This window comes from Sinocyclocheilus anshuiensis, unplaced genomic scaffold (assembly GCF_001515605.1).
Source record: "Sinocyclocheilus anshuiensis isolate Anshui unplaced genomic scaffold, SAMN03320099.WGS_v1.1 scaffold335, whole genome shotgun sequence".
Classification (NCBI taxonomy): Eukaryota; Metazoa; Chordata; class Actinopteri; order Cypriniformes; family Cyprinidae; genus Sinocyclocheilus; species Sinocyclocheilus anshuiensis.
This window is the reverse complement of record NW_015548239.1, coordinates 1,953,512-1,978,912: the sequence shown is the minus strand read 5'-3', so window position 1 is coordinate 1,978,912 and position 25,401 is coordinate 1,953,512. Positions and strand designations below refer to the sequence as shown.

At 36.5% G+C, this 25,401-nt stretch overlaps 1 protein-coding gene and 1 pseudogene across 3 annotated transcripts; one reads left to right on the top strand and one right to left on the bottom strand.

Moving 5' to 3' along the window:
- Positions 1–1,216: 1,216 nt before the first annotated feature.
- Positions 1,217–17,916, top strand: LOC107654892 (mitogen-activated protein kinase kinase kinase kinase 3-like). 3 transcript variants are annotated; one of them, XM_016442206.1, is made up of 33 exons: positions 1,217–1,465; positions 3,631–3,688; positions 3,946–4,036; positions 4,770–4,834; positions 4,934–4,989; positions 5,075–5,122; positions 5,481–5,523; positions 5,611–5,683; positions 5,791–5,922; positions 6,135–6,197; positions 6,683–6,764; positions 6,860–6,976; positions 7,343–7,421; positions 7,532–7,590; positions 7,675–7,715; positions 8,261–8,299; positions 8,491–8,544; positions 9,878–9,932; positions 10,027–10,201; positions 11,378–11,448; positions 11,879–11,920; positions 12,104–12,188; positions 12,302–12,381; positions 12,749–12,809; positions 12,919–13,036; positions 13,191–13,249; positions 13,417–13,520; positions 13,606–13,777; positions 13,920–13,988; positions 14,950–15,042; positions 15,122–15,192; positions 15,499–15,554; positions 15,639–17,916. In XM_016442206.1, exons 1-33 carry the CDS (start codon positions 1,370–1,372, stop codon positions 15,724–15,726), a joined length of 2,595 nt encoding a protein of 864 aa, XP_016297692.1. In that variant the 5' UTR covers positions 1,217–1,369; the 3' UTR covers positions 15,727–17,916. The 3 variants fall into 3 exon arrangements, with proteins under 3 accessions (XP_016297692.1, XP_016297691.1, XP_016297693.1); XM_016442205.1 differs by having other exon boundaries at positions 10,027–10,300; XM_016442207.1 differs by lacking the exon at positions 8,491–8,544.
- A 392-nt stretch (positions 17,917–18,308) lies between these two features.
- The window catches only part of LOC107654891 (rho guanine nucleotide exchange factor 33-like), an 8,791-nt pseudogene continuing 1,698 nt past the window's right edge, over positions 18,309–25,401 (bottom strand).

Below are 25,401 nucleotides of genomic sequence, written 5' to 3'. Positions count from 1 at the left end.
GCGGTTTCACTTACCGTCTGCAGTTCTGAATCATGACCGAGATCTTTTATAGATCGACCGCTCCATCTTTCAGTATCAAACGATGTGCAAATCCAGCGCCGAACTGGGCCTTGTTTATAAAACGTTCATCAACAAACACACTTGCAACAAACGCACTCCATTGCTGCCCTGGAAAAACAAACTGCATCCACTTTTCATGTAACGCTGGGTTCTTCGGTAAGCTGAACTAGGTTATCTTTCCCTTACAGCCAAAAACACACTTTTTTGGAGACTTCTTCTCGAGCAAGTCCTGTTCAGTGCAGCCGAATGAAGCACGTTGATGGGCGCGCTTGCTCTTGCTCTGGTCGTTGTGTGCGCGGGCGTTCTTCGGTAAGCTGAACTAGGTTATCTTTCCCTTACAGCCAAAAACACACTTCTTTGGAGACATTCTTCTCGAGCGAGTCCCGTTCAGTGCAGCCGAATGAAGCGCGTTGATGGCCGCGCTCTTGCTCTCGCTCTGGTCTAGGTGTCTGCACGGGCCCACTCTTCCGGGAGAAATGCCCATACAAGGAGTTCCACCCTTCATTACATCACGAAGAGCCAAGCTCGAAAAAAACTGTCCGAAACTTGTACAAAACCGGAAGGAGTATATTTGACACAGAAATACTCCGTTCTAGATTCATATCGTTTTTTGAAACTTTGGCCATGTTTAGCATGATAATCCAACTCTTTAACAGTGTAAATAACTCAACATGCATGAAATAGCGTTAGACCTCCCCTTTAAAGTAATTTTTATTTGATTTTGATTTAATTTTTGTCTTTAACATTTCCATAAGGTTTAATTAATTTATAATTTAGTTTTAGTCATTTTAGTACTTAGTTTTTCATCTAATATTTACATCTTATTTAGCTTTGTTTAAATGACTAAAAACGAGTTTTATTTATGTATAGTTTAGTTAAAAATAACAACTGTCCTTGACATGTTTCGCTTACAAAAAACTTTTTGTCTAAATTTTAAACAATGGGCTAAATCTATTTTATTATAATTTCAAACTGTTATGTTTTGTTTTAAATTTTTTACCTGAAAAGAACGTGTTGTCTTTTATTAAGATTGGTATTTTGCTGTCTACTAAAATTACAATAATACATTTTAAGCGTGGCTTAGTTTTTCAAATTGTTTCTGGTTTATTACGTGTAAAAATTTCTCCATCCTCAGTGTTGTCAGGCAGTCGCATTGCGCATGCGCACAGGAGGCCATGTTGTTGTAGTTCGGTGGGACTGGACCGTCATATCCCTCTGTTACTGTATGTCTCTGCGATAATCACCCCCTCCCGTTTTTGACATCAGGGACACGTAAATAAACCGGAGGGTGCAAACAGTGACTCGCACAATGAATTTAAGCCTGGATCTGTCGCGCAGAAACCCTCAGGAGGACTTTGAGCTGATCCAGAGGATCGGGAGCGGAACCTATGGGGATGTGTACAAGGTAAAGATAAACTGGGTCTCAGAACCTAGCGAGCTACCTACCTAGACTGCATTTTTGGGCATCATTTACGTTTTCCGAATGGTCAGAATGCGCATTTGGTGTCCAAAAAAAATGCTGTTTAGATAGACGGCTCATTAGGGATTAAGACAGCCACTTAACTGACCAATGTAACCAGTGTATGCGGGAGACAACAGATGTGTGTTTATACTGGACCGGAGTGTATCTGTGTTTTGTAGCAGTTTTGCAACTCGGATATGGTGTAATATCCTGAAAGGGTGGAGAGATCTTTGTTTTCATAATGCACAGGGCCTAGCAGGTCTATTTAACCAGAGAGAGCCAGTGCAGGGCTGTCAAACTCAAAGTCCTGCATCTCTTTATGTGATATATGTGACATAAACAAAGGCAAGAATAAAAAAATAAATAAAAATAACACTCAATAGGCAATAATTGACCAATATGTTGCAGATGGTCACTACTGAAGGCTGTTGCAAGGTGTTTGGGATCTAAGGGGGAGGGCAATTGCAATCATGTTCTTAAGAAACATTAAATGTGTCTGACTTCCTTTGGTGACAGGAAGTAGCTGAACTTTAAACTGCAAGTGGGTCTGTGTGAGTGTGTTTGCCCACAACTATGTCCATCCTGTTTGTTCGTAATTGTTCCCTCTTCCTGGGGTTTTACAGTGTGCGTGGGTGAGAGTGTGTTGGGTGTATGCCATGTAATTCACACACGTTCACTTAATCAGAGCCTCGATGTAGGTGGATAATTGAATGGGTTCATCTTGACATGTCTGAAATGCAGGATAAGAATAACTAAACCTACAAGCAAAATATTTTTCTGCCAACTCTACCTGAAATTGGGTCTCAGATACCCAGGGGTGTGAAAATATGTGGTTTCACAAATTCCCTGGCAGCGTTTGCCCAGGTTTTCCTCTATAGTCAGTAATAAAATCTGGTTGATTCATGCAATATAATTCTGATTGCTTACATATGTTCCTCCTGATTAGATTTATCAATTAGCTATTTTAATAAAGTAGAAAACAGCCCTGAGTATATTTATTACAGGACAGTGAAAAGCCTCACTGCGATCGGAGAGGCACCGTGCGAGAGTGTGTGTGTGTGTGTGCATATGAAAGTTATTTGATATTCTCCTTGTCCTAGTTTTGACAGCCATCACAGTGCTGTGAACATCAGAGCACACATTTCACCAGCTGCTTCTGTTCCGTATTACTTGGAATGCTGAATGGAATTCCATATAAAACTGAGATAAAGTGTTGGAAAATCTCTCTTTCTCTTTGTGTCACTGTTGACATCATCCTCACTTCTGTTTGGCAGACAGATGTCTTTCAGTTCGGTCTTATAGATGAAGCCTTTGTGAGTGTGTTTGTGCTTTAACTTGTGAAAGAACATGCAAAATACTGGTTCTAGAAATTCCTGAAAAACACACTACTGTTTAAAAGTTTGGGGTCTGTAAGATTTTTAAAATGTTTAAATTGTTAAAAACATTAGTAAAAACTTCAATGTTGTGAAATATTTTTAAAAAATGTCTATTTTAATATATTCAAAAGTGTAATTTATTCTCATATATAATGTATAATTTAATAATCAATTATTATTAAATTATAATTATTGATAGATATATCGATCAGGTGGTTTAATTTGGAAATATTTGAGCAGCAGGTGATAGCCTTGGCCATTTGGACGCAAAACAGAAGTTGTTCTCATTTCTTTACTAGTCTACGACAGTCTTGTCATTGTATACTGAACTATTTCTGTTCTCAAATTATTTTTGAGGAAACATTTAATAAAATAAGTGTTCATTTCATTTAAACAGTCTCATTTGCTGTCATTAAATTTTAATTTGTATTATCTGTAGATATTTGAAGCATTGGTTAACCAGTAGTTAAAATACTTTCTCCAAATATCAGCTTAATGTGCATAGACAACTGTATGGGTTAGTTTTTCTAAAAAGTCTAAACACCATAGCTTTCAATGTCCAAACAATGGTAGATGAGGGGAATGTTTTGGAAACCTGTTTAATGCCTCTCAGTTTTAATGAGTTGTTGGAGCAGATAGATCTTTTAATGTGAGTCAGATCCATACAACAAGTGTAATCATGTTATTGCACACCTTTTTGGGCTTATGGATTCTTATGCTTTCCATTTCCAGGCTCGTAATGTCAACACTGGGGAACTGGCTGCTATCAAAGTCATCAAACTAGAGCCAGGTGAGCCGTCCCAATGCTGCTGCACACACTGTCTGCTTAACCACCTCTAGATAGTGCCCTATCACTGTCCATCTATACTTGAATAGTTAAATATTACAAATGTGGTGTGTTCATGCATTGTAATGGTGTGACGCATTTTAAATACAGGCAGCATGTTCACACACTTTGTAGTGCAAAATCACAGTTCCCATGTTTTTTGTTCTGTTTGCACTTTACATGTTTCTTTATTTAATTATTTTGTCAATTGATTTTTGCAGGAGAGGACTTTGACGTGGTGCAGCAGGAGATTATTATGATGAAAGATTGTAAACACTCAAACATTGTTGCATATTTTGGCAGTTACCTCAGGTACATGTACACGCATGCAATCACACACCAGCTCTGGCTTTGTTTAATATGTTTTATACATATTATAATGTAGTACAGAGGCATCTGGTTGTACATCCCAGCAAATTTTTTTTGTGCAAAATAACACTTATGTTTTACTAGCACTACTACATCACCATTCAAAAGTTTGGGGTCAAAGTAAAGATTTTATAAGGTTACAAAAGATTTCTATTTCAAATAAATGCTGTGCTTTTGATCTTCATATTCATCAAAGAATCCTGAAAATGGATTTCCACAGAAGTATAAAGCAGCAACTGTTAACTGTTTTCAACTCTGATAATAACTAAATGTTACTTGAGCACCAAATATTAGTATGACACTGAAGACTAGAGTAATGACTGCTGAAAATTCAGCTTTGCCATCATAGAAATAAATTACATTTTAAAATATAAAATGGAAAAATAGAAAACAGTTATTTTAAACTGTAATAATATTTCACACTATTACTGTTTTTTTTATGTATTTTTAATCAAATAAATAAAATTTGAAAGACACTTCTTTCAAAAACATAAAAAAATCATATTGGCCCAAATTGTTTGAATACTACTTCCCTTTTTTTAACTTTGTTGATATTTTTTACTATCTTTGAAATACACGCCACAACCCAACATATACATGTACCTCTTTTAAGCTGTTGTGGACAGAATTGGTATGACAAGATTTGATAATTGATGTCTTAATATCCCTGTTTCAGGAGAGATAAATTATGGATCAGCATGGAATACTGTGGTGGAGGCTCACTCCAGGATATTTACCATGGTAATTATTGTCATCAAAATTGGAGTTTATAATGCATTTATCATCTTGAGCTGTTATACAACAGTATCTCTCATATACATGTATATCTGTATCTTACAGTTACCGGGCCGTTGTCAGAATCCCAGATTGCATATGTTTGTCGGGAGACCCTGCAGGTATATACATACACATTTACTAATGTTAAAAAGTACTAATTTCAAGTGATTAAAGTGGTAATATGGGTTTTTGTGTTAATTTCAGGGTGTTTACTATCTCCATAACAAAGGCAAGATCCACAGAGATATAAAGGTACAAAGTGGACATCAAAACACAATTAAATCTCACTTTAAGGAGGCCATTCCTCTCAGTGTTGACATAATTAGCACTCATGTCCCACTTGACTTATGTTATGCAAGAATAATATTTTTTGGAAAATGCTATTCTTGATAACATGGAAATATCAGGGAATTTCATGGAAAGTCATTGAATTGTTAAGTCAGCTTTGTTTAATGAATTGGTTGAACTGGTTCACAAATTGGTCTAAATTATTCATTATTGAATTAGTCTGAATCAAATAGTTATCCAGCCATGACAAATGGCCAGGATTGTTTTAAAGGGATTGTTATATTTCGCAATTGCTCACTGTCGCTCTGCTCTTGTTTTATAGGGCGCAAATATACTGTTGACAGACAATGGCTACGTTAAGCTAGGTAAGAAAACACTTTCTCTGAACACCTTGGGAGTTGACATTTAATAAGAATTCCACTCTTTCACATCTGCTGTCTGTCTCTCTCCAGCTGATTTTGGAGTTTCAGCTCAGATATCAGCCACTTTAGCAAAAAGAAAGTCCTTCATTGGAACTCCATATTGGTATGTCAGTCCTCCTTTGTCTCTCGTGTGGCAGGACTTGTTTTAATAGTTTAATTGTAGACATTGGACTGTATGAAATTTCTTTCTCTATATGTCTTTCTCTGCAGGATGGCACCTGAGGTGGCAGCAGTTGAGAGGAAAGGTGGCTACAATCAGCTGTGTGATATTTGGGCCGTGGGCATCACAGCTATTGAGCTGGCCGAGTTGGAGCCGCCAATGTTCGACTTGCACCCCATGAGGTGTGTGTCCTGTGACTTGTACTCATTTAATGTCACTGTGCTCCATCATGAGCAGTCCATTGCTGCACGTGCCAGATTCTGCTTAATGTATTAATTTTGTAGTTAATACATATTACACAGGACACCTTTAGTATGTTGACAGTCTAGCTTTCTCCCGCTTTTCAACATTTGTTTTATTTTAGTCCATTCTTCTGTGTTTCCCCTTTTCTCAGAGCACTCTTCCTAATGACCAAGAGCAGTTTCCAACCACCTAAGCTGAAAGACAAAGTGAAGTGGTAAGTATTTGTAAATGTGTTTGATTTAAAGTTTCATTCAAAATTGTGGGGTTGGTTAGTTTTTTTTTTTAAATGTTTTTGGATTTTTTTTTTTTACGATTTGGTGCTCGGGAAACATTTCTTATCAGTGTTGAAAACAGTGGTTAATTCAGAAAATTCAGCGTTATAAATATGTATATATAATGTATACTTTTTTTATATTATACTTTTTGAACAGTAGTGTATATTGTTGGCTTTTTATACATAGAGTGAATTTCACCCACGGAAATTATAAAGGTCATTCCAGAAGGTCATTCACCTGAAAAGTATTCCCACTTCAAAAAAGATGATTTATAGCTCAAAATAGAAATAGGTTTTTACTATTTCACATAAATTAAGTAAAAATCATTTCTGCTTCACATTTCTGCTTTTTAAACCTCACTAATTCAGTTGTAAGGTTGTGATTATAACTGCAAATTTACTCTGTTTTGTTTTGGCCCATGAAGGACAAATAATTTTCATCACTTTGTGAAAATGGCTTTGACCAAAAATCCCAAGAAGAGACCAACAGCTGACAGATTACTGCAGGTTAGATCCACCCTTCATTAGAGAACATTTATGATTGGCTCCAGTTATCCACCATCATTCAGTAAGTTTTCGTTGCATAACTTATCTTTTTGCAGCACCCATTCGTTACCCAACCGCTTAGCCGGACTCTTGCCATTGAGCTACTGGACAAAGCCAACAACCCTGACCACAGCACACACAGTGATGCAGAGGAGGATGACATTGACCCAGAGGTGATGTCATATATTTGACTCTACCTTTTAACCAGTGGGAAACCATGTTAGGCTTTAAACTGAAGCACTGATCTCTAATTGGTTGTTTCTTTAGATATAGATCCTAAGTGAGGGCAGACAGTTGGCTCTGCCAGCTGCCAGGTACAAGTGTGTCCGGTTACCAATGCTGCAGTGTGCATATGTGATTGTGTGTGTATGTGAATGCATGTGAGTTTATTGGTTTTAACACATAACAGCAGTGGCTTGCGGTGTTGTCTTGAGGAAAGATTAGGGTCTTGTAACAGATATTCACAAAAGGTATGTATGTAACTAAGCTGTTTTATCTTTCAAGTTTTTAAACTTTATTTGTGGTCTCTGTGTTGGCAGTCTCCCGTGTCTGTGCCACATCGAATCCGCTCATCTAGCAGGAGCTCACGAGATGGAAAGACTCTCTCTGAGATTAACTGTAAGTCATGTCTCAATTAGCTTTTGACTCACTGAACCGAAACAAGCTCAAGAATTCTCAGCCTACTTAAAAGCACAGAGAGAAATCTGAAGTCTGTGTGTCTCTTCTAGTTGATAAGGTGAAGTTTGACCCACCTCTGAGAAAAGAAACCGAGCCGCATCATGAGATGGTTTGTGACATTATGCCATTAATTTATTGCTATTTAGTGTGTTTGTTTGGATGACTTGTCTGACTGTCTTTTTGATTCATGTAGGATCTACCATTAGAGCCCCAAAGCATTCTGGGAAATAATAAGTGAGTGTGTTATGCTTCATTTGTGAGTTTATCAAAATAAGGAATGAATGAAGAAATAAGGAAAGTTGATGGATAAATGGGTGATTGGCCATCTGTCTGGATCTATTCCTAGTTTAAAGTAACAAAACTAGGGGGGAAAAAATGGATTGTCAAAAACCATGTCTGAACCTTACAAAAATCAATTGGTTGTTAAATTGCTAGTTGTGACCCATCCCTATTTTAAAATAACAAAACTGAATATAATAAAGGAATGTCTAAAACTATTCAACCTGACTAATTAACTAGTCAGTCTTTGGATTACTAGTCGAATCCATCATGACCCATCTCTAGTTGAACACAACTAAAAATAAAGAAATTGAGGAAAGTTTAAAACTAACCAGTATCACTAGTGAACTATAAAACTAGTCGACTTCACTAATCAAGTATGGTAGTTTTGTTGTTGGATAAATATTTTGGCGTCACAACCCATCTTTAGTTTATACAAATATGTTTGTGTGTTTTGCATGTGTAAAACTAGTTCTGTCTTTTATTAATTATTTTTGTAGGAGTCTATTAAAATCTGTTGCTGAGGAGCTCAATCAAAGGTACAGCCCCTCTTACTGTCTCTTTTGATTGGTCAGACAAACCTCCATGCAATCTAATCACTTCTGCAGTCTCATCTCCTCTGCTTGGCACTGAGAAGCTCTTACTGCTGAGTCTGTGTGTGGGTGTGTTCTCTCTGCATTCTTCTCTGGCTGCTATACCTTCTTAGCCTCACCCTCTTCATCTCTCTCAGGGGTCATGTGACACATTTAGAGGATGAGGAGGAGGATGAAGGTGATGATTTGCAGTAAGTGAGATGAAGATGTAATGTGAGATGTGTATCATTCAAAAACGCCTGTGGTCATCCGTGACTCCCTGTCTGTTAGTGTCAACCAGATGTGAGACTGAAGGATGTGCCCGGTTTGTTTTGTAGTGTGTCTGGTTTTTAGTTGCCTGCTGGTGCATAAATGCATGATCATTATTGAAATGCACATCATTGTTTTTAATTAATGTGCCCTCGTAACCTTTATTCAAAAATCTTGACCTCCCCTCACCCTCGCAACAACATTATCTTCTCTAATGTGTGCATTGGCAAGAGGTCTGGGTAATTAAGCCTCCTCTACAGCAAACTATCACTTGTATGAGATTGCAGCCATTAAAAAACAACAATGATCCAATCAATTCCTGATGGACAAAATCAAGTCCTACATTTTCGCTAGTTTGAAAAGCTGTTTCACTTGGATGTACATCACAATAGGGGAGAAAAGATTATCACAATTTCTGTTTCATGCCAACTTTAATACAATTGCATATGCTACTACTTTTCTATAAAATCACACTTACAATGTTTGTCTGCCAGACGATATTCCCATAGATTTTCTCATAGCTTTTCCCATTGATTAACTTTGAAGGAGGAACTTGGGTCATATCTAGAGAGAAGAGTATCATAGAGACTTAGGGCTGGACTTTTTTGATTTGGGACAGTATGCAACCACTTAGAACACCATAGAAACCACATGGCAACAGCCTGACAACTTCTCAGGACAATCTAGCAACCACATAGCATTAGCAACACCCTGGCAACCACCCAGAACACCCTAGCATTGTGCTAATGTTTTTTTTCAGGGACAAGTACCACTCACATTTTCTTCAGAAAATGTAAAAATATAGTTATAAAAATCAAATGTTTGTGTATGTTGTAGTGATTTGTTCAGACATTTGTTTTGGTTTGTTTAATAACCTGATGATGAGCACAAGATATACAGCATCCCTTTAATTTCCAGTCAGTCCAAGTCTAACTGAGGACAATTGAGAATTGTATTTCTCCTACTTGGAGTTTCCTGGAACTTCAAACACTAAGAAGTTCAAAATATTCCCAAACTTTGCTCTGGATTGGGTAGATTATGTGTATGTGAGCATATTTAGCACGCAGTTTGTGTGTCTTGTGTTCACATGACCATTCTTGCTTACCGTTTTTGACATTGCATATGAGGTCTCTTTCTTCATCTGATTGTATCCCTGTATGTTTCCACCTTTTAAAGAAAACTGTGCTGTTGGTTCTTGCATCCTGCTCTTGTTACATCTTAATTAGCAGTATGGCTAGAAATCATTTCAATGATTTTGTGTGTCTGCGTCTACAGCAGTGACTCCACTTCAACCATGAGGCCTAAAGTACCACCTCCTCTGCCACCCAAGGTAAAAGTTACACACACTTTTCCTATGCAATACGTGCCTTTTGACATAATGTGTAACTCACACTATGTCTCTTTTTCCCTTTATCACTTCCTAGCCAAAGCTTCCGTCTCCCGGTCAGAACAGTACTGTCTCAGAGGACAATACCGGAGAAGGGACCATTAAACGTTCCCCAGCTTCTGCAAGCTCCTCCCCTCCTGTTCGGACTGCTTCCTGTGTGCCTCCCAGGCCACCACCTCCTCGCCTGCCTCCACACAGGCGTAGTAGTCTAGGTAACAAACCCTCTGAGCACGATCAGACAGAGCCAGCAAGGGATGATGAGATTTATAGGTTCTGGGAATGGCTTCATGCTGAACAACAAGAAGAACAAAGTAAGCTAAGCACCGCCCTCTTGAGCGTGCTCTCCTGTGATTGGTAGACAGCCCTGCCAGTCTTCCTCTATTCCTTGTGCTTTTGAATACTATCATTTTGGCATTAGTTATTTCACTTAACATAGATAGCTGTAGCTTTACCGTAGGTTAGTTGAGAGCTTTGTAGATGGGTCTGTGTGATATAGTAGTTAGATTGTGTTGTTTGACAACCCAAATCATGTAAAAAATTATGCAAATAAGGTAACAATCGTGCCCCAAAATGTAGTGCAGAATACACTTTGCATAGCACAAGTCTTTGTTTTTTCTTTGCCCAGTTATGGAGGATATATATAGGACATGGGAATATATACCTTATTTTTAGCTTAAGAATGAACATGGCCTATATTAATTTGAATGTGCAAGGTTTATGGTTTTATTCACTTCCAGCTATTTTAGCTGTACAAAAGTCTGTTATGCTGCTTGCACTACTAAAAAACTGCTTAAAACAGCTTAAGCTGGTTGGCTAGACTGGTTTAAGCTGGAAGTAGCTGGTTTTAGATGGCCTCCTAGCCTGATCAAACTGGTCTGTCAGCTTGGCCAAGCTGGTGTTCAGCTGGTTTTACCAGCTAAAAAAGTTATCAAAACTCTAAAACCAGCCTGCTAAACCAGGTATGACCAGGCTGGAAGACCAGCCAACCAGCTTTGAGAACAGTAATATTGCAAAATGGTATTTATTATCATGTTTATTATCATAAACATAAACATACTTCTTTTTAACTCTGAGTTTAAAGAAGTTAAAAGAAGTTTACTGTTCTTATTCTTCTAGTTATTTACCTATAGCAGCAAATGAATCAGAAGTCTTGAAATGAGTCAGAAATACTCAGTTACTGAATTACCTCAATAACAGCTGCATTAATAAAAAAATACACAAATTCTGTGTACTGCTTGCTTTCTGCAGGTAGTATTAGTGCAACCATAATCAGGCAAGTTTTTTAAATAGGGGCATCTATAAAGAACGTAATTTACATAGGTGTGTCTTTGTTTTTTGTGGTTTCAGTTTTCAAAGGACAGATATAATGTGTGAGTGTTTATGTGCAGGTAATGTAGTTTCTGTCCAGGAGAATGGAGAGAAAGAAAAACTGGCCTCCCTTCCCTCACCTAATCTACAGGTATTGTTGATGCTTTTATATATATATAAAACATGACATGCAAACTTTGTAAAAAAAAAAAAAAAGCAAAATATTTCCTTATTTATTATTTTTGTATTATCTATTTTGTATAAAACGCATAGAAATTCATCAAAATGGTTCAGATGCCCAGTAAAGAAAATATCTCTGCCTCTTTCATTATGTTATTGTCATATTTTTCATTTAAGGTTGTTCTAAACCGTAATTAAATTATTAAATTGTCTGTGCTAAGGACAGGAGGAGATAAGATATATTTTGTGTGAGTGATCTGACTTTACAATTATTGCCCTGTGATTACTATTCCCTGATTAAATGGGAAAACAAAAATAGTTTAATCAAACATATGCTGCTCTGGTAAACTGAGATTGTTACACAAGCCTCTTACAGAGATGATCTGTTTCTCTTTTCGTAGCTTCCATTCAGTAATGGTCTCCCACCGACCCCTAAAGTACATGTGAGTCATCCAGCACTCCCTTTTCTCTTTATCTCTTCATCTTTCACTATTTTTCCTTCTTTCTCTCTGTCATGAAAGATGCATCAACACACCTGGATTAACACAAATGTCATAGCAACTAAATTTGGACCATTCAAATTCAGCTCTGCTGCCATGATGTTGATCGTTGTTTCTGCTTTGCAGATGGGAGCTTGTTTCTCTAAAGTGTTTAACGGCTGTCCCCTAAAGATTCACTGTGCCTGTTCCTGGATAAACCCAAACACCAGGGGTAAGAAACAGTTCATGCAGAGCTCATGCATTCTCAAATTAAATGCTCCTAAATGACATAATTATAATGATTATGTTTTTTCAGCTTGAGCTTCCCTTTTGACTCTTTTTCAGATCAGTATCTGATTTTTGGTGCAGAGGAAGGAATTTATACCCTCAATCTAAATGAAATCCATGAGAGCACAATGGAACAGGTCAGGGCCTTTTTATTATGGTTTTCTTTTGCGTGGAGGTTCAAAATTAGGAATAATTCAGGCAGGTTTGGCAATATAGATATGACATTGAATTTATTTAATACACGAATTACTGAAATAAATGAACTTTTCCACGACATTCTAATTTATTGAGATTGCACCTGTAGTCGTATTTCTTTTTAAATGCTAAAAATATGAAAATGTCATCAATATTTATAAAAGGTATAATAAAAATTATAAATTGATTTTATATATGTAATCAATAATTATGTGTTTGCTCTGAAAGGAAATTAAGGATGAGTCATCATTTGAATTTTGATTTTTTTTATCTGTTTATTTATCTTTTATTTTGTTGAATCACATACAGTTGGTTCCACGGAGGTGCACGTGGGTTTATGTAATGAACAACTGGCTGCATTCAATATCAGGTGAGATAAAACCAATAAGGAAGAGATTTACTATGCATTTGAAGGATATTTTAATGTTTTAGCTTCACCATCATGTAATTCTATGCACATATTTGTGTGTTTTCCACAGGTAAAGCATCTCAGCTGTACTCTTACAACCTGACGGGGCTCTTTGAGCAAGCTCGACAAATGCAGAAGTTACCTGTTGCCATACCAACACACAAATTCCCAGACAAAATCATCCCACGGTATGATCCAGGCTAATATTTTTACGTATGTTTTTTGTGTTGCTATTTAGTCCGTTATCATTTGTGATTTCATTTTAAATATTTGTTTTCTGTCATTCCTATTCAATCACATCATTTGCATTTTAGTGCTGTCATGATAATGCCTTTCTTTCAGGAAGTTTACTGTGTCCAATAAAATACCAGATACGAGGGGTTGTCAGAAATGCTGTGTGGGTCAGTATGAACGCACTCACATGCACTTGATATTCTTATGTTTTGTGTTGAAATGCATACCAAATTGTATGATCAGAGCACTGCATGTTTTTAGGATTTCTTGCACATAAAATCTTTTGCATATATGCAATCAAAAATGAAACATACTTCTGTATTTGTATTTATAGTGCGAAACCCGTACACCGGTCATAAGTACTTATGTGGAGCTTTCCAGTCCAGCGTAGTGCTGTTTGAATGGGTGGAAGCCATGCAGCGCTTCATGCTGATAAAGGTAAGGGTGAAAGAGAAATCACATTGAGAAACACAAAGCCCATCCATGCACAAGAGAATAATCCTGTGTATTTTTGTCTGTCCAGAGCATAGACCTCACCCTGCCGTGCCCATTAGAAATCTTTGAGATGTTGGTGGTTCCTGAGCAGCATTATCCACTGGTTTGTGTGGCGGTCAGTAAAGGAAGCCATCCTGATCAGGTGGTCACGTTTGGTACTGTTGATCCCAATGCTGCCAACTCGGTGTTCACAGAGCCCGGTCAGTATCAGAGTTTCACTGTGTCTCAGTTCAAAACGGAACTTTTACTTACAAGTTTACTTGGTTTGGATTGCTAAAAAAGATGTTTGAGAGTGTTGCTCTTGGGATTTGAATGAACCCTTGTTGTGTTGTGTGTTTCCAGAAACACCTCAAACATGTGTCATTCATGTGACTCAGCTGGAGAGAGATACTGTCCTAGTATGTCTAGATCGTAAGTCATTTATTTTTATTATAATAAATCATAGAATATTATTTATGTTATGTTGATATTTAATATAATACTCTGCTGATATTAAATATTAGAACAGTTTAAATATTAATAATATTCACTTTTGTTTTATGTATATATTTATATATACAAACTATATTATTTGGAAGAATTGGTTATAATCATTATAATAGTATAATCAGTTCTTTCAAATATAGTTAATGTACATAAATATATACATATTACAAATATAAATGATATATATTACATTTTTTATTATCATTATTGTTATTGTTAATAAGAATAAACAATAAATAATATATAATACAAATGAATTGTACTTAATGTTCTTTTCGCCATTTTATAAAACCAATAAAACACCCAAAGCTGTGCATTACAGTGATTTTTGCCACAGTTATAGCTCTTTTTAGCCACAATATGATAAAATCACATGTACACTCCCATGATTCCACACTCAGTCACAGCGTCATCAAACTATGCCTTTGTTTCTTTGTTTGTTTTGAATACGCGCTCTCTAGTGGCAAAAATTACATATTGTGCCTTTAAATTATATAAATGACATTTTTTATTATCATTATTGTTATTGTTAATAAGAATAAACAATAAATAATATATAATACAAATGAATTGTACTTAATGTTCTTTTCGCCATTTTATAAAACCAATAAAACACCCAAAGCTGTGCATTACAGTGATTTTTGCCACAGTTATAGCTCTTTTTAGCCACAATATGATAAAATCACATGTACATTAACCTGTCTCCTCATAAAACTATAATGGTTTCTGAATTCGCACAGGATCTTTTTCAGTTGGTATTTGTCAGTACCTGCAGCACACATTCATGTTCAAACAAGCATTTGCGCATGCTCTTGCATTTTCTTTATCCAGCAGTTCCAGCTCTTGGAAGCCATTACTCATAATTTATTTCTGTATTTTTTTGCAGGGTGTATAAAATTGGTGAACTTACAGGGCAGGTTAAAATCCAACAGAAAGCTGTCAACTGAACTCACCTTTAACTTCCAGATTGAGGCAATAGGTAAGAACTAAAGTAATAGAAGAGGTGGGTAATTCATTGTGTGCTTTGATTAATAATAATGTATTTGTCTTTTTTCAAGTGTGTCTGCAGGACAGTGTTTTAGCCTTCTGGAAGCATGGAATGCAGGGAAGAAGTTTTAAAAACAGTGAGGTGTGTGGTGTGCCTTTTGGTTTTGTAAATTGGTGGTTTTCAACTAGTTTTGCTTTAGGAACCAGATTTTATGGCAAACATAAAGTGGTGATCAAAATAGCTTATTATGTAAAAGTGAATTTTGATGCTTTAATGCTCCCGACATTGTGATGTACCACTGATCTAGATTTATACGATCATAGTCGGTAACAAGTGCTCTTAGCTTTAAGTTGCAGTCGTAATAGCCAAATTTTGTGGGCAAAACAAGGTCTTTTGTCCATTGTGATAAGACGAGTGATTGATGGTAACTGATGTTCTCTGCTTTAGATTACTCAGGAGATCTCTGATAACTCGCGAATCTACAGGCTGCTGGGTGCGGACAGGTGAGAGCTCACCAGAACACACACTATACCACAACTGTGCCATGGTCAGCACTGTTCTTACAAGCATTTTTCTCTCTTTCTCAGAGTGGTGGTGTTGGAAAGCAAACCGACAGAAGACCCCACAGCTCGAAGTAATCTGTACATCCTCGCGGGCCACGAGAACAGCTATTGAAAACACACTGCCTTAACACACACTACGTAATGCACGCTACAAAGTACATGTTTCAGAGACTTCTACACCTCATTTTCATTTATAAAGCTACTGAACAAAACACTACAGGAAAAAAAATATATATACTCAAAGACCGTTGAAATGAAGCACTACAGATACGTTTTAAGACCAGAAGTTTTGCTTTGGTATGATACCAGCCCCTGGTACCTCGTATCGATACAAAATCGATACCTCAGTACAAGCAGATGTAGGTAGACCGTTTAATATGCGTGATAGATTGGCGTGATAATTTTAAATAATTTCCAGTTAATACATGATATCTTTTGGTATTGTACCAGTTTAAAGTTTTTATGTACTGGCAAACTGCGTGAACTTACTATAGATGCATTTCAATACACAAAAACTGTAACTAAACTGTAACAAACTAAACTCTTCAGAGACACCTTGATACACAACCATCAGTTCTGTGTGACTGAGATAACTTATGTGAAAACAACAGCTGTCTAAAAGAGGACACAAATAACATGACTTTTATATCTGGCATGATTTGCAGGTGTTTTACCATCTTGTTAGCTTTGTAGATTTCAGTATTGCAGTGACGCAGCCCTGTAAACAGCTCCTTTCTTTTACATACCAATACAGTTCACACGGAATGCGTAAGTCTAATCAGCTCAGCTGTATTTTCTTCTGCATCTCTTTCTCGTCTCTTATCCTAAAGACGTAGTCACAGCAGTGAAATTTTGGCAACAAAAAGTTCATTGTAAACTGTAGCATTGCATGATGTACCACTCACACAGAAGTCACTTTCAAACCAAGCAGCTTTCTGTCGGCCAACGCGGCAAATTAATGTGACTAAATTTAACCCCATGCGAAATCTGTCTATGGAAATCTGTCACCCTAACGAGAAATCCTATTGAAATTACTGGATTTTGCTTATGAAAATTTGCTAAACAACTGTAAATGTAACCTCACTTTAAGGCAATTCAGTAAGTTTTATGTCTCATTAGATCCACATTTCTTGGCCATTCATACAGAATGCATTTTTGTGTTTAAAAACGTGAGAGACAGGGCAGTGGAATGAAAAAAACCCCCCAAGGTCTAGAGACACATTTTTTAAAAGTTAAACTTCTTTTAACTTAAGAACCACATTTTAGGATGGCATGTCATTTGCAAGATACTACGAAAGACATGAGAGCAAAGGTCAGGGCAGTCTAGCACGTGTATATACAAAAACAATGAAAAAGCAGCACAGAGAAATACAAAACATGTTTTCTGTGAAAAAAAAAAAGCCTGCAGTGAAGCTAAATATTTTTTGCTCATTAGTTGCTAAATACAAGAGTCATTTTCTTATATACACTAGGGGGCGCCATGTTTTCATTTCATTATTCCACCACTCATGTTACTCAAACTGAGGTAAAGTCCTGAAGGATTATTTGTTACCACATCCAGTGGATTAAGCATTGAATGATTAAATTAATTATTAACACCCAATAAAAGTATTTTCATCAAAGTATAATCATTCATGAATAATGCTAATTCATAATGTAGTAATATCTTTAATTCCTCATTTCCATTATTAATAAAAGTACTGTGGCTGTATCATGGTATAGTGGTGGTATCAGATGGCAATAACATATATATATATATATGTCCAAGTGTCATGTTTTAGTTCATTACCAAGCACTGTTATTGAAGGTTTGCGCAATACGTTTGCTCACGTGTGCTTTTCTCCGCGTGCTGTGTGTGTGTGTTAATGGGTGAGTGCATGCTTCAGGCTGTGATGTCAATAGTAAGAGTATAACAAACTAAGAAATCCTATTTAACAGACTCACTGAAAACAGAATAGAGACAACATAATGTCTTATGAATGCAGTATGTGTAAATATTGAAATGGGAAGTCAGAAAAATAGCTCTTTCTAGAATGTAGCTGTCTGTGAAGATTTCTCACATTTTCATCAGTTTGTATGGCTCTTATCTGAATACTAACTGTTCTTTTTGTGTCAAAAAAGCGAAATCAAGTTTTGTTTAGCCGAATGCGCAAATTTAGCATGTCGTGTCTACCTCTAACATGCATTAAAAAACTTTAAATAGATCATGCGCCATTATAACTCCACTGCAAATAGAATAAATCCCTTACAGCAGTTTTAAACCCTGGTCTTGTCACATGATCTATGATGCGGATTTTTGTCAAGACCCAAATGAAACCCGTGTCTGAGCCTAATCTCCATTTACTCCATTGTATGTTTGAAAGATTCACAAATGTGTTATTGAATGCTTTGAGTACAGAGCGTGTCAAACTACTCCATGTTCACTACAGCAGCGTTCTCTTGTGTGATGTGATTCACGTCTTGTATATAGTGTAAAGTAATTTGAGTTTTACAGACTGTATAAAGCCAATATTTTGTTTCAAATGTGAAACTGTTTTATGAGATTTAACACATTAAACCAAGGTGAAAAAATATAAAATACATCTGAATGGTGTTGTTTTTTTTGTCATATATACACTTTATTATTGCTTTATTTTAATTGTTAGCATTTACATTTGCATTCAAATGTATTTACATTTTTATTTGTACAGTATACAACATGTATTTATAGCAGTATTTTTATTTATGAGTAATTAACATTATACATTTTATCAGATACAGTTTTGCATCCTGTCAGTGCAGCCCAGCATAAACTGAACAAAAGATGGATAAGTGTGCCTGTTTGTTTATATGTGTGAGTATATATCTGCATAAACAATGCAAGAACCAAATGTTCTCAAACTTCTGGCCAAAATTATATTAATAATTGATTACTCAAGCAAAATGTTTTGTGTCCGAAAGCATGAAACCCTCAACATTCCAGAAATATTTAGAGAGCGAACACTAAAGACCAAGCATTTGTGGTATTGTGTTGGATCACCACTTGAAGTTCATTGTAAAATCTGTACCCTGACACAAAACCAGTTGAGAACCACTTAGTAAAAAAAAGTAAAAGTTCCTCTGTCAATGTCTCCTGTGTGAGGGGCTTTGGTGGTCTCCAGCTCTCCACTGCTTTGACACTCAGCTTTCACTGTTGTCTTCTCCTTTCCGTCCCCACTAGACCTGACACGCACACACACACAAAGTATCATGGCTTTAAATGTGAGGACGTGCAAAGTAGCCGTGTGTCTCCTCTTATTAACTCACTTCTTCTTAAAGAGCTTTTTGAAGGAGTTCCTAAATCCTTTTCCTTCTTTCCTATTGCGCTCACTCAAGGGGGTGTGGTCATAGTCATCAGACACACCCCTCAATTTGATCTCCTCCCACACCAGGCTTCTAGCATCCTGAGGAACAAGCAGAATGAGCTTTCACACACACTCATAATTAAATAAATGCATACTAAATCAATTTGCTTTTAATTTTCAGCTTTTAGGGATAATTCTAATGTGCTTGCCAGGGTGTTGCTATGTAGTTGCTAAGGTGTTCTAAAGTGTTTTTAGTGCATTGCTACACAGTTGCTATGATGTTGTGGATGGTTGCCATGCTGCTGTTTGACCAGAAATGGATATTATATAATAGATGCTTTTTTGAACATTTTAGCAATTTAAAAATATTAAAAAAATTTTTACACGGCACCCCTGCTCTCGACAGACGGCACCCCGTTGGGAAACGCTGTGCTAAGGTGTTCTGAGAGGTTTTTAACACAATGCTATGGAATTGCTAGAGTTTTGCAGGTGGTTGCCAGGGTGTTGCTATGCAATTGCTAGTGTTGTGGGTGGTTGCCAAGGTGTTGCTCTGCAGTTGCTAAGGTGTTCAGAAGGATTTTTAACACATTGCTATGAAATTACTAGAGAAGTAGAATGCCGTGGGTGGTTGCCAAGGTGTTGCTATGCAGTTGCTAAGGTGTTCTGAAGGGTTTAAGTGCATTGCTATGCAGTTGCTAGGGTTTTGTGAGTAGATGGTGTCAAGTTGTTTCTGAGGGTTTTTTATCACAATACTATGCAATTGTTGGAGTGTTGTGTGTAGTTATGCAGTTGCTACATTGTTGTGAGTTGTTGCCATGCAGTTGATTTGTGTTTGCTAGGGTGTTGTGAGTAGTTGCCAGGGCTATGCAATACTATGGTTGCAAAGGGGTGGAACATTTCTGGTAAATGTCCAGAAACCTTCCAAAACTTTCAAAAAAATTTCAGAAAGTTTCCAAATTTAAGATTAACGTTTTCAAAATTCTGGAATGTTTCCGGAAATTTACTGAAATTATTATTTTTTTTTAATCTTTGCAACCCTATGCAATACAGTCGCTAAGGTGCTAATAACCACTAATAATCTGCTTATATACATGTTTGTGTTTATATGTAAATGTGCGTGTACCTTTTGATTTATTAGTCGTGGCTGCTCCTCTGTGTCAGTGTGTGTCTCATATCTGTGTTTTGGACTGCTGGGTCTCTTTCTTGATTTGCCACTTGACTGGCGCTCCAGCCTTGGGTGGGCGGGAGTTTTTGTCTGGTGGGCGTGGATATCAAAACTGTCCAGCTGCAGGCCGTTTAGTGATTTGCTCTTTCTCTGCACTGCCTGTAGAGGGCGTGGTCTCACAATATCTGCTGAGTCAGGTGACACGCAGCCTCTGTTGGACCTATAAACCACACCCCCAGCACTACGCCCCCTACTGTGGTACTGTCTAGGTGGACTATGAGAAGGACTACAATGCACAAAGGCGATATCAATGCTGGAGTCAGAGGAATGAGACGGGCTTGAGCAGCGAGAGCCTCCAGCTCTGTAGGGAAAGAGCACACCCAGTGCATCAGAGAGGACAGATCCCGCTCCATCTGTCTCTGGAATGCTGCGCAGAGGAACTGAGATGGCTTTGTGGCGAGAGTCAGAGTCGGACGGGATTTCTGGGTCGTAGTGATAGGGTGCCGCTTCATAGTCAGTGTAGTGTTTGTTACGTCGAGAAGGATCACTTATAAAAAAGACAAATAGAAAATGTATAAGGGTGTTTCTTTAATTACGGGCACCTTTTTAATGTTTTTGAAAGGGACATTAAAGTCTCTAATGCTTATCCAGGCTGCATTTATTTGATCAAAATACAGTAAAAACAGTAATATTGTGAAATATTACAATTTAGAATAACTTTTCAATTTTAATATATTTTAAAATGTAATTCCTGTGATGGCAAAGCTGAATTTTCAGCAGCAATTACTCCAGTCTTTAGTGTCACATTATCATTCAGAAATCATTCTAATATGCTGATTTCTTATTATTATTAATATTGAAAACTGCTTAATATTTTTGTGGAAATGGTCATACGTGTTCAGAATTCTATGATGAATAGAAAGTTCAAGATAGCAGCATTTATTTGAAATCGAAATTGTTTGTAACATTATAAATGTGTTTACTGTTACGTTTGATCGAATTAATGCATCCTTGATGAATACAAGTATGTTGCTTGAAAAAAATACATTTGAATGGTAGTGTGTGTCCCAAATTTAATCTCAAACACTCTCTTCACTAAAGAGACTCAATTTAGTAGGAAAATTGTGAGTGTGTTGATTTTCATGCAATAAACATAACAATGGTTTATGTTTTTTTCACTTTTTGTTTAATTGATAGTTTTAAATATAAGTCTATTATATATTTTTATGATGGATTATTATATTTCAATAATGAATCTCTGGGCCAAGAGTTAAAAAAAAAAATCATGAAGGGCATAATGAAGGCATGGGGAAAAAAAAAAACATAACAGTGCTTGAATTTAAAGAAACACCAATGAATTCACAGAGAGCTCATTTTGTGATATATTTGATTGGTGCATCTATCTACTCACTTTTGTGCACTGGTGTTGCTGTAATTTTTCTCATAGTCGACTTTATACAGCTGTCTCACTGTAGACCTGACATTAAAAACAAGAGCCAGTAAAACTTACAACACAAAAACACACGTATTTGTTGATTTGAACTTACCTGCTAAGCTCTTTTCGGGTGTGTGAGGGCCGCTCCTGCTGGTGTGTGCACAGGTTGTGTGTGTGTTCTCGCAGGGCATGACTGTGTGAGGAGCTCCTGGTTGTGCTGTAGCAGATGGCTGTAACGGGTCATGAAAGATCGGAGTTGTTGCACAGACACCAGTAACAGGTAATAGTCTGGATGCTCTGACTCTGTCTGCTGTACAAGTCTCTGTAAAACACAGTATACAAATGGACACATACATGCATTTTCTTGATTGGACAGTTTTTATGAAGCAATGCTTGACCAAGGTGATATGATCACAAGTGTCACTTTATTAAACATGCACAACTAATAAACACGCCTAAAATGCTGTTAGTTTGACTACCTGGAGGAGCGTATGGTATTCCGGGATACGTTGGACAGGTTGTAGAAGCAGAGAGTGTAGAGACGGATGTGTCTCATCCCCTGTGATGTCACTCTGGATTCAAACACATACAACAAATAAATAAGCCATTATGTGGATTCATCTCAAATTTATGCCAGGTAACCTAAACTTGTGTTTTATGTAACAACTAAATGATCTGGGTTTATTAAAAAATATGATCAAAACCATGATTTGAATATTCTATTATTATATGTTATTATGATAATAATATTAACAAAAAATTACAAATATTAAATTATATTATTAATATGGTGAAAATGAAATAGAAATGTCATTCACTGAAACATAATGTACTGTCTTTTTATCATTTCTGTGGCATAACACTATCTATATGCCTCGAATTTCAGCATATTAAAAAAAAGTAAGTTTTCAATCTTGTATTTATTAAATATAAAATGTGTGTATGTATACCTCTAGTAAGCTGCCTGATTTTGAAGAGGAGAACAGACTAACCACTGTCAAACATTCTGGCAGGTCCCGTAGATATGATACATAATGATCCAGAAAATCACTCTGCAAAACACACATTTGAGATTAAATAGTAGCTCATTTTATAATTATTAAATAATTGTAGCTCATTTTCGCTTTTTATAATATTTTACTTCTTTGCTAGTGAGCCTTAGAAATGCATCTCCCATGATTCCCTGCCAGTGGCTATTAAGAACTCTCTCCTGGAGGAGGTGAAGGAGTTCCAGATGCTGCTGAATCAAGAAGCGTAGAGAGGGAGGGAAAGGTCTGAGAGAAAGAAAATAATTAAAAAACAGTATCATCATGCACCTCAAAACACTGTTTCATATTACATTTTCTTCATCAAATATAATTACTAAAATCAACAAGAGATGAGGAAAGAAAAGAGAAAGAAAATCTGCTTCATATTATGTCTGTTCCACCGCAGACTATTACAATTTAGAGTCTCTGTTTAGCACTGAATGTCTGACAGGGAGAATTGAATTGATGTCTGTTGTTGCATGAGTTGCCTGTGTGATGATCTGCACTGTTTTAAGGGCCAATTTTTTTAACAATGTGATGACCCTGTATAAGCGTGAAAGTCATCCAGAGTTACCGTTTGTCTTTGAGGCTGACATTTTCCGAGTTAAAACTGATGTTGGCCTTTAACAGGAGTGAGAGATACGACACATACACTCTCTCAGACTCCAACAGCTCCAGTGTTGCAGTCTGCCTCTGAGCTGAAAAAAAGGCATGATTTAAAAATGAAAAAATTAATATTACAAATGAAAAATAAAAGCATTTTCACTTTTATTCTGCTGTATATCACTCACTTATAGTTGAGTTGTTTTGTTCTTTCAGATCTCGGCTGTTTTTTCTCTCCCTCCACACTGGAGATTTCTTTTGACTGTCATGCTCAGGATAAGAGTCTAACCGCAAAAACGCAAACTATTGTCATCTAATACAATACCACACTATCATTTCTGACTAGCTTATGTTTGTTAGACACTTGTGTTTATAGTACAAAACATCATTCATTAGACGTTCAACTAAAATTGTACTCACTCTGATTGGCTGACAGGCTGCTTATGTAATGCTGAATGAGACTGAGTTCTGTTTGGCTGTTTAGAGAGGCGTGGCCATCCACTGATCCCTCCCCCCTTGAGCCTTTCCTGCCAATAATACCACGTTTATATATTTAGATTTTCAAAAAAAGGTACATGCAGACTAAAACCCAAGCATTTTAGATTGCATCTAATGTTTAATATACTGTACCATATATTAAAAAATAAAAAAAAAATTATGCAATTTAGCAGCCACATTCCCAGACAGCAATATAGTGTTGGCCCAGATTCGGCCCACATATGGCCCGCGTGAAATCCATGCGGGCCAGATGTGGGCCGGATCTGGGCCGACACTGCATGCTGTCTGGGTTGTATCACCTGTGTTGAGTGCTCTGCATGAGGTCCAGGTCCCTCTGCAGGTCTTTTTGTTTACTCCTAACCTCAGAGAGCTGTGTTAGAGCTGTGCTTATGTCTTCCTGCACATGCATACACAATAAAAAAAAAGGGAAAATACACAATGTCATCAAAATATAAGCAATATTTCGAAATGATAATGCAGAAAAATGCATGAAATACATTTTCAAAAAACTGAATTCTAGAAAATAACTAATATTATATTTCAATTTATATTTTAATTTTATTTATATTGTTGTTTTTTTATATAAAAGAAAAAAAATATATATATAATATACACTACCAATAGTTCTAGTAACTATTTAATAGTTTGGGGTTGATTTGTATTGTTTTTTAAATAAATCTTACCAATGCTGCATTTATTTAACAGTAAAAACAGTGATACTGTGAAATATTGTTACAATTTAAAATAACTGTTCTTTATTTTGATATATTTTAAAATGTAATTTATTGCCGTGATGGCAAAGCTGAATTTACAGAAGCCATTCCTCCAGTCTCCAGTGTCACATGATCCTTCAGAAATCACTCTAATATGCTGATTTGCTGCTCAAGAAACATTTCTTATTATGCTGAAAACAGCTGTGGAAACCATGATCTTCTTTTTAATGATTCTTTGATGAATAAAAAGTTCAAAAGTCTTTTCTGACCAGTTTAATGTATCCTGAGTAAAAGTATTGATTTCCTCTTTTTTTTTTTTATCGAACTGACCCCAAACTTTTAAGCAATTGCGTATATTATTTAAATGATATTGCTTATCCACTCATTTTATATCACATAATATAACTGTTAGAACCTGTAATGTGTTAAGTGTGTTTCTGAGAGCCAGGATCTTGTCATTAGTTTCTTGTTGATAGGTGGAGACGTTCTCCTCCAGTCGGCTGTAGGTTTGCCTTAGGGTGGCAAAATCTTCAACCACACTTCCAACTCCTGATTTTAGCTCCACCCACATTGCCTGCAACTGAAGTCAGAGGTCACCAATACTATGGAGTCAAAATAATGCCACATATACACTGTGTAATATAATTTCAACTTTATCTTTAACAGCATTCAAGATGTTTTTAACATTTCAAAACACATTCTCGTGTTTGCAGACAAATTACACTTTCACATGTGACCAACAATTCTATAACGAATATAAAATATAATGAAATATCAAAATATTCAACTGACGGAGGTGACACATCTACATCTGACGGTGATGACAAATTTGGCATTTCTTTCACAAAACCAGTGGAGTTCATGTAGTAGCCATTTTGTTTTTTTTTTCCTGTTGATGCTAGATGCTAATGGCACCTGCTTCAGGAGAATAAAATTATCTAAATATTTCAAATAATTTCCTCAGAAATTGGAAGATGGTGTTGACATATCATGGCTGTGACAAAGGAAATATTAACATTAGG

What these genes read in the sequence shown, in the direction of transcription:
- LOC107654892 (XM_016442205.1), top strand. Translation starts at nt 1,370, where the DNA reads ATGAATTTAAGCCTGGATCTGTCGCGCAGAAACCCTCAGGAGGACTTT. An exon ending in CAATGGCTACGTTAAGCTAG is followed by an intron (nt 5,524 to 5,610) that starts GTAAGAAAACAC and finishes GTCTCTCTCCAG; the next exon opens with CTGATTTTGGAGTTTCAGCT. An exon ending in TTCGACTTGCACCCCATGAG is followed by an intron (nt 5,923 to 6,134) that starts GTGTGTGTCCTG and finishes CCCTTTTCTCAG; the next exon opens with AGCACTCTTCCTAATGACCA.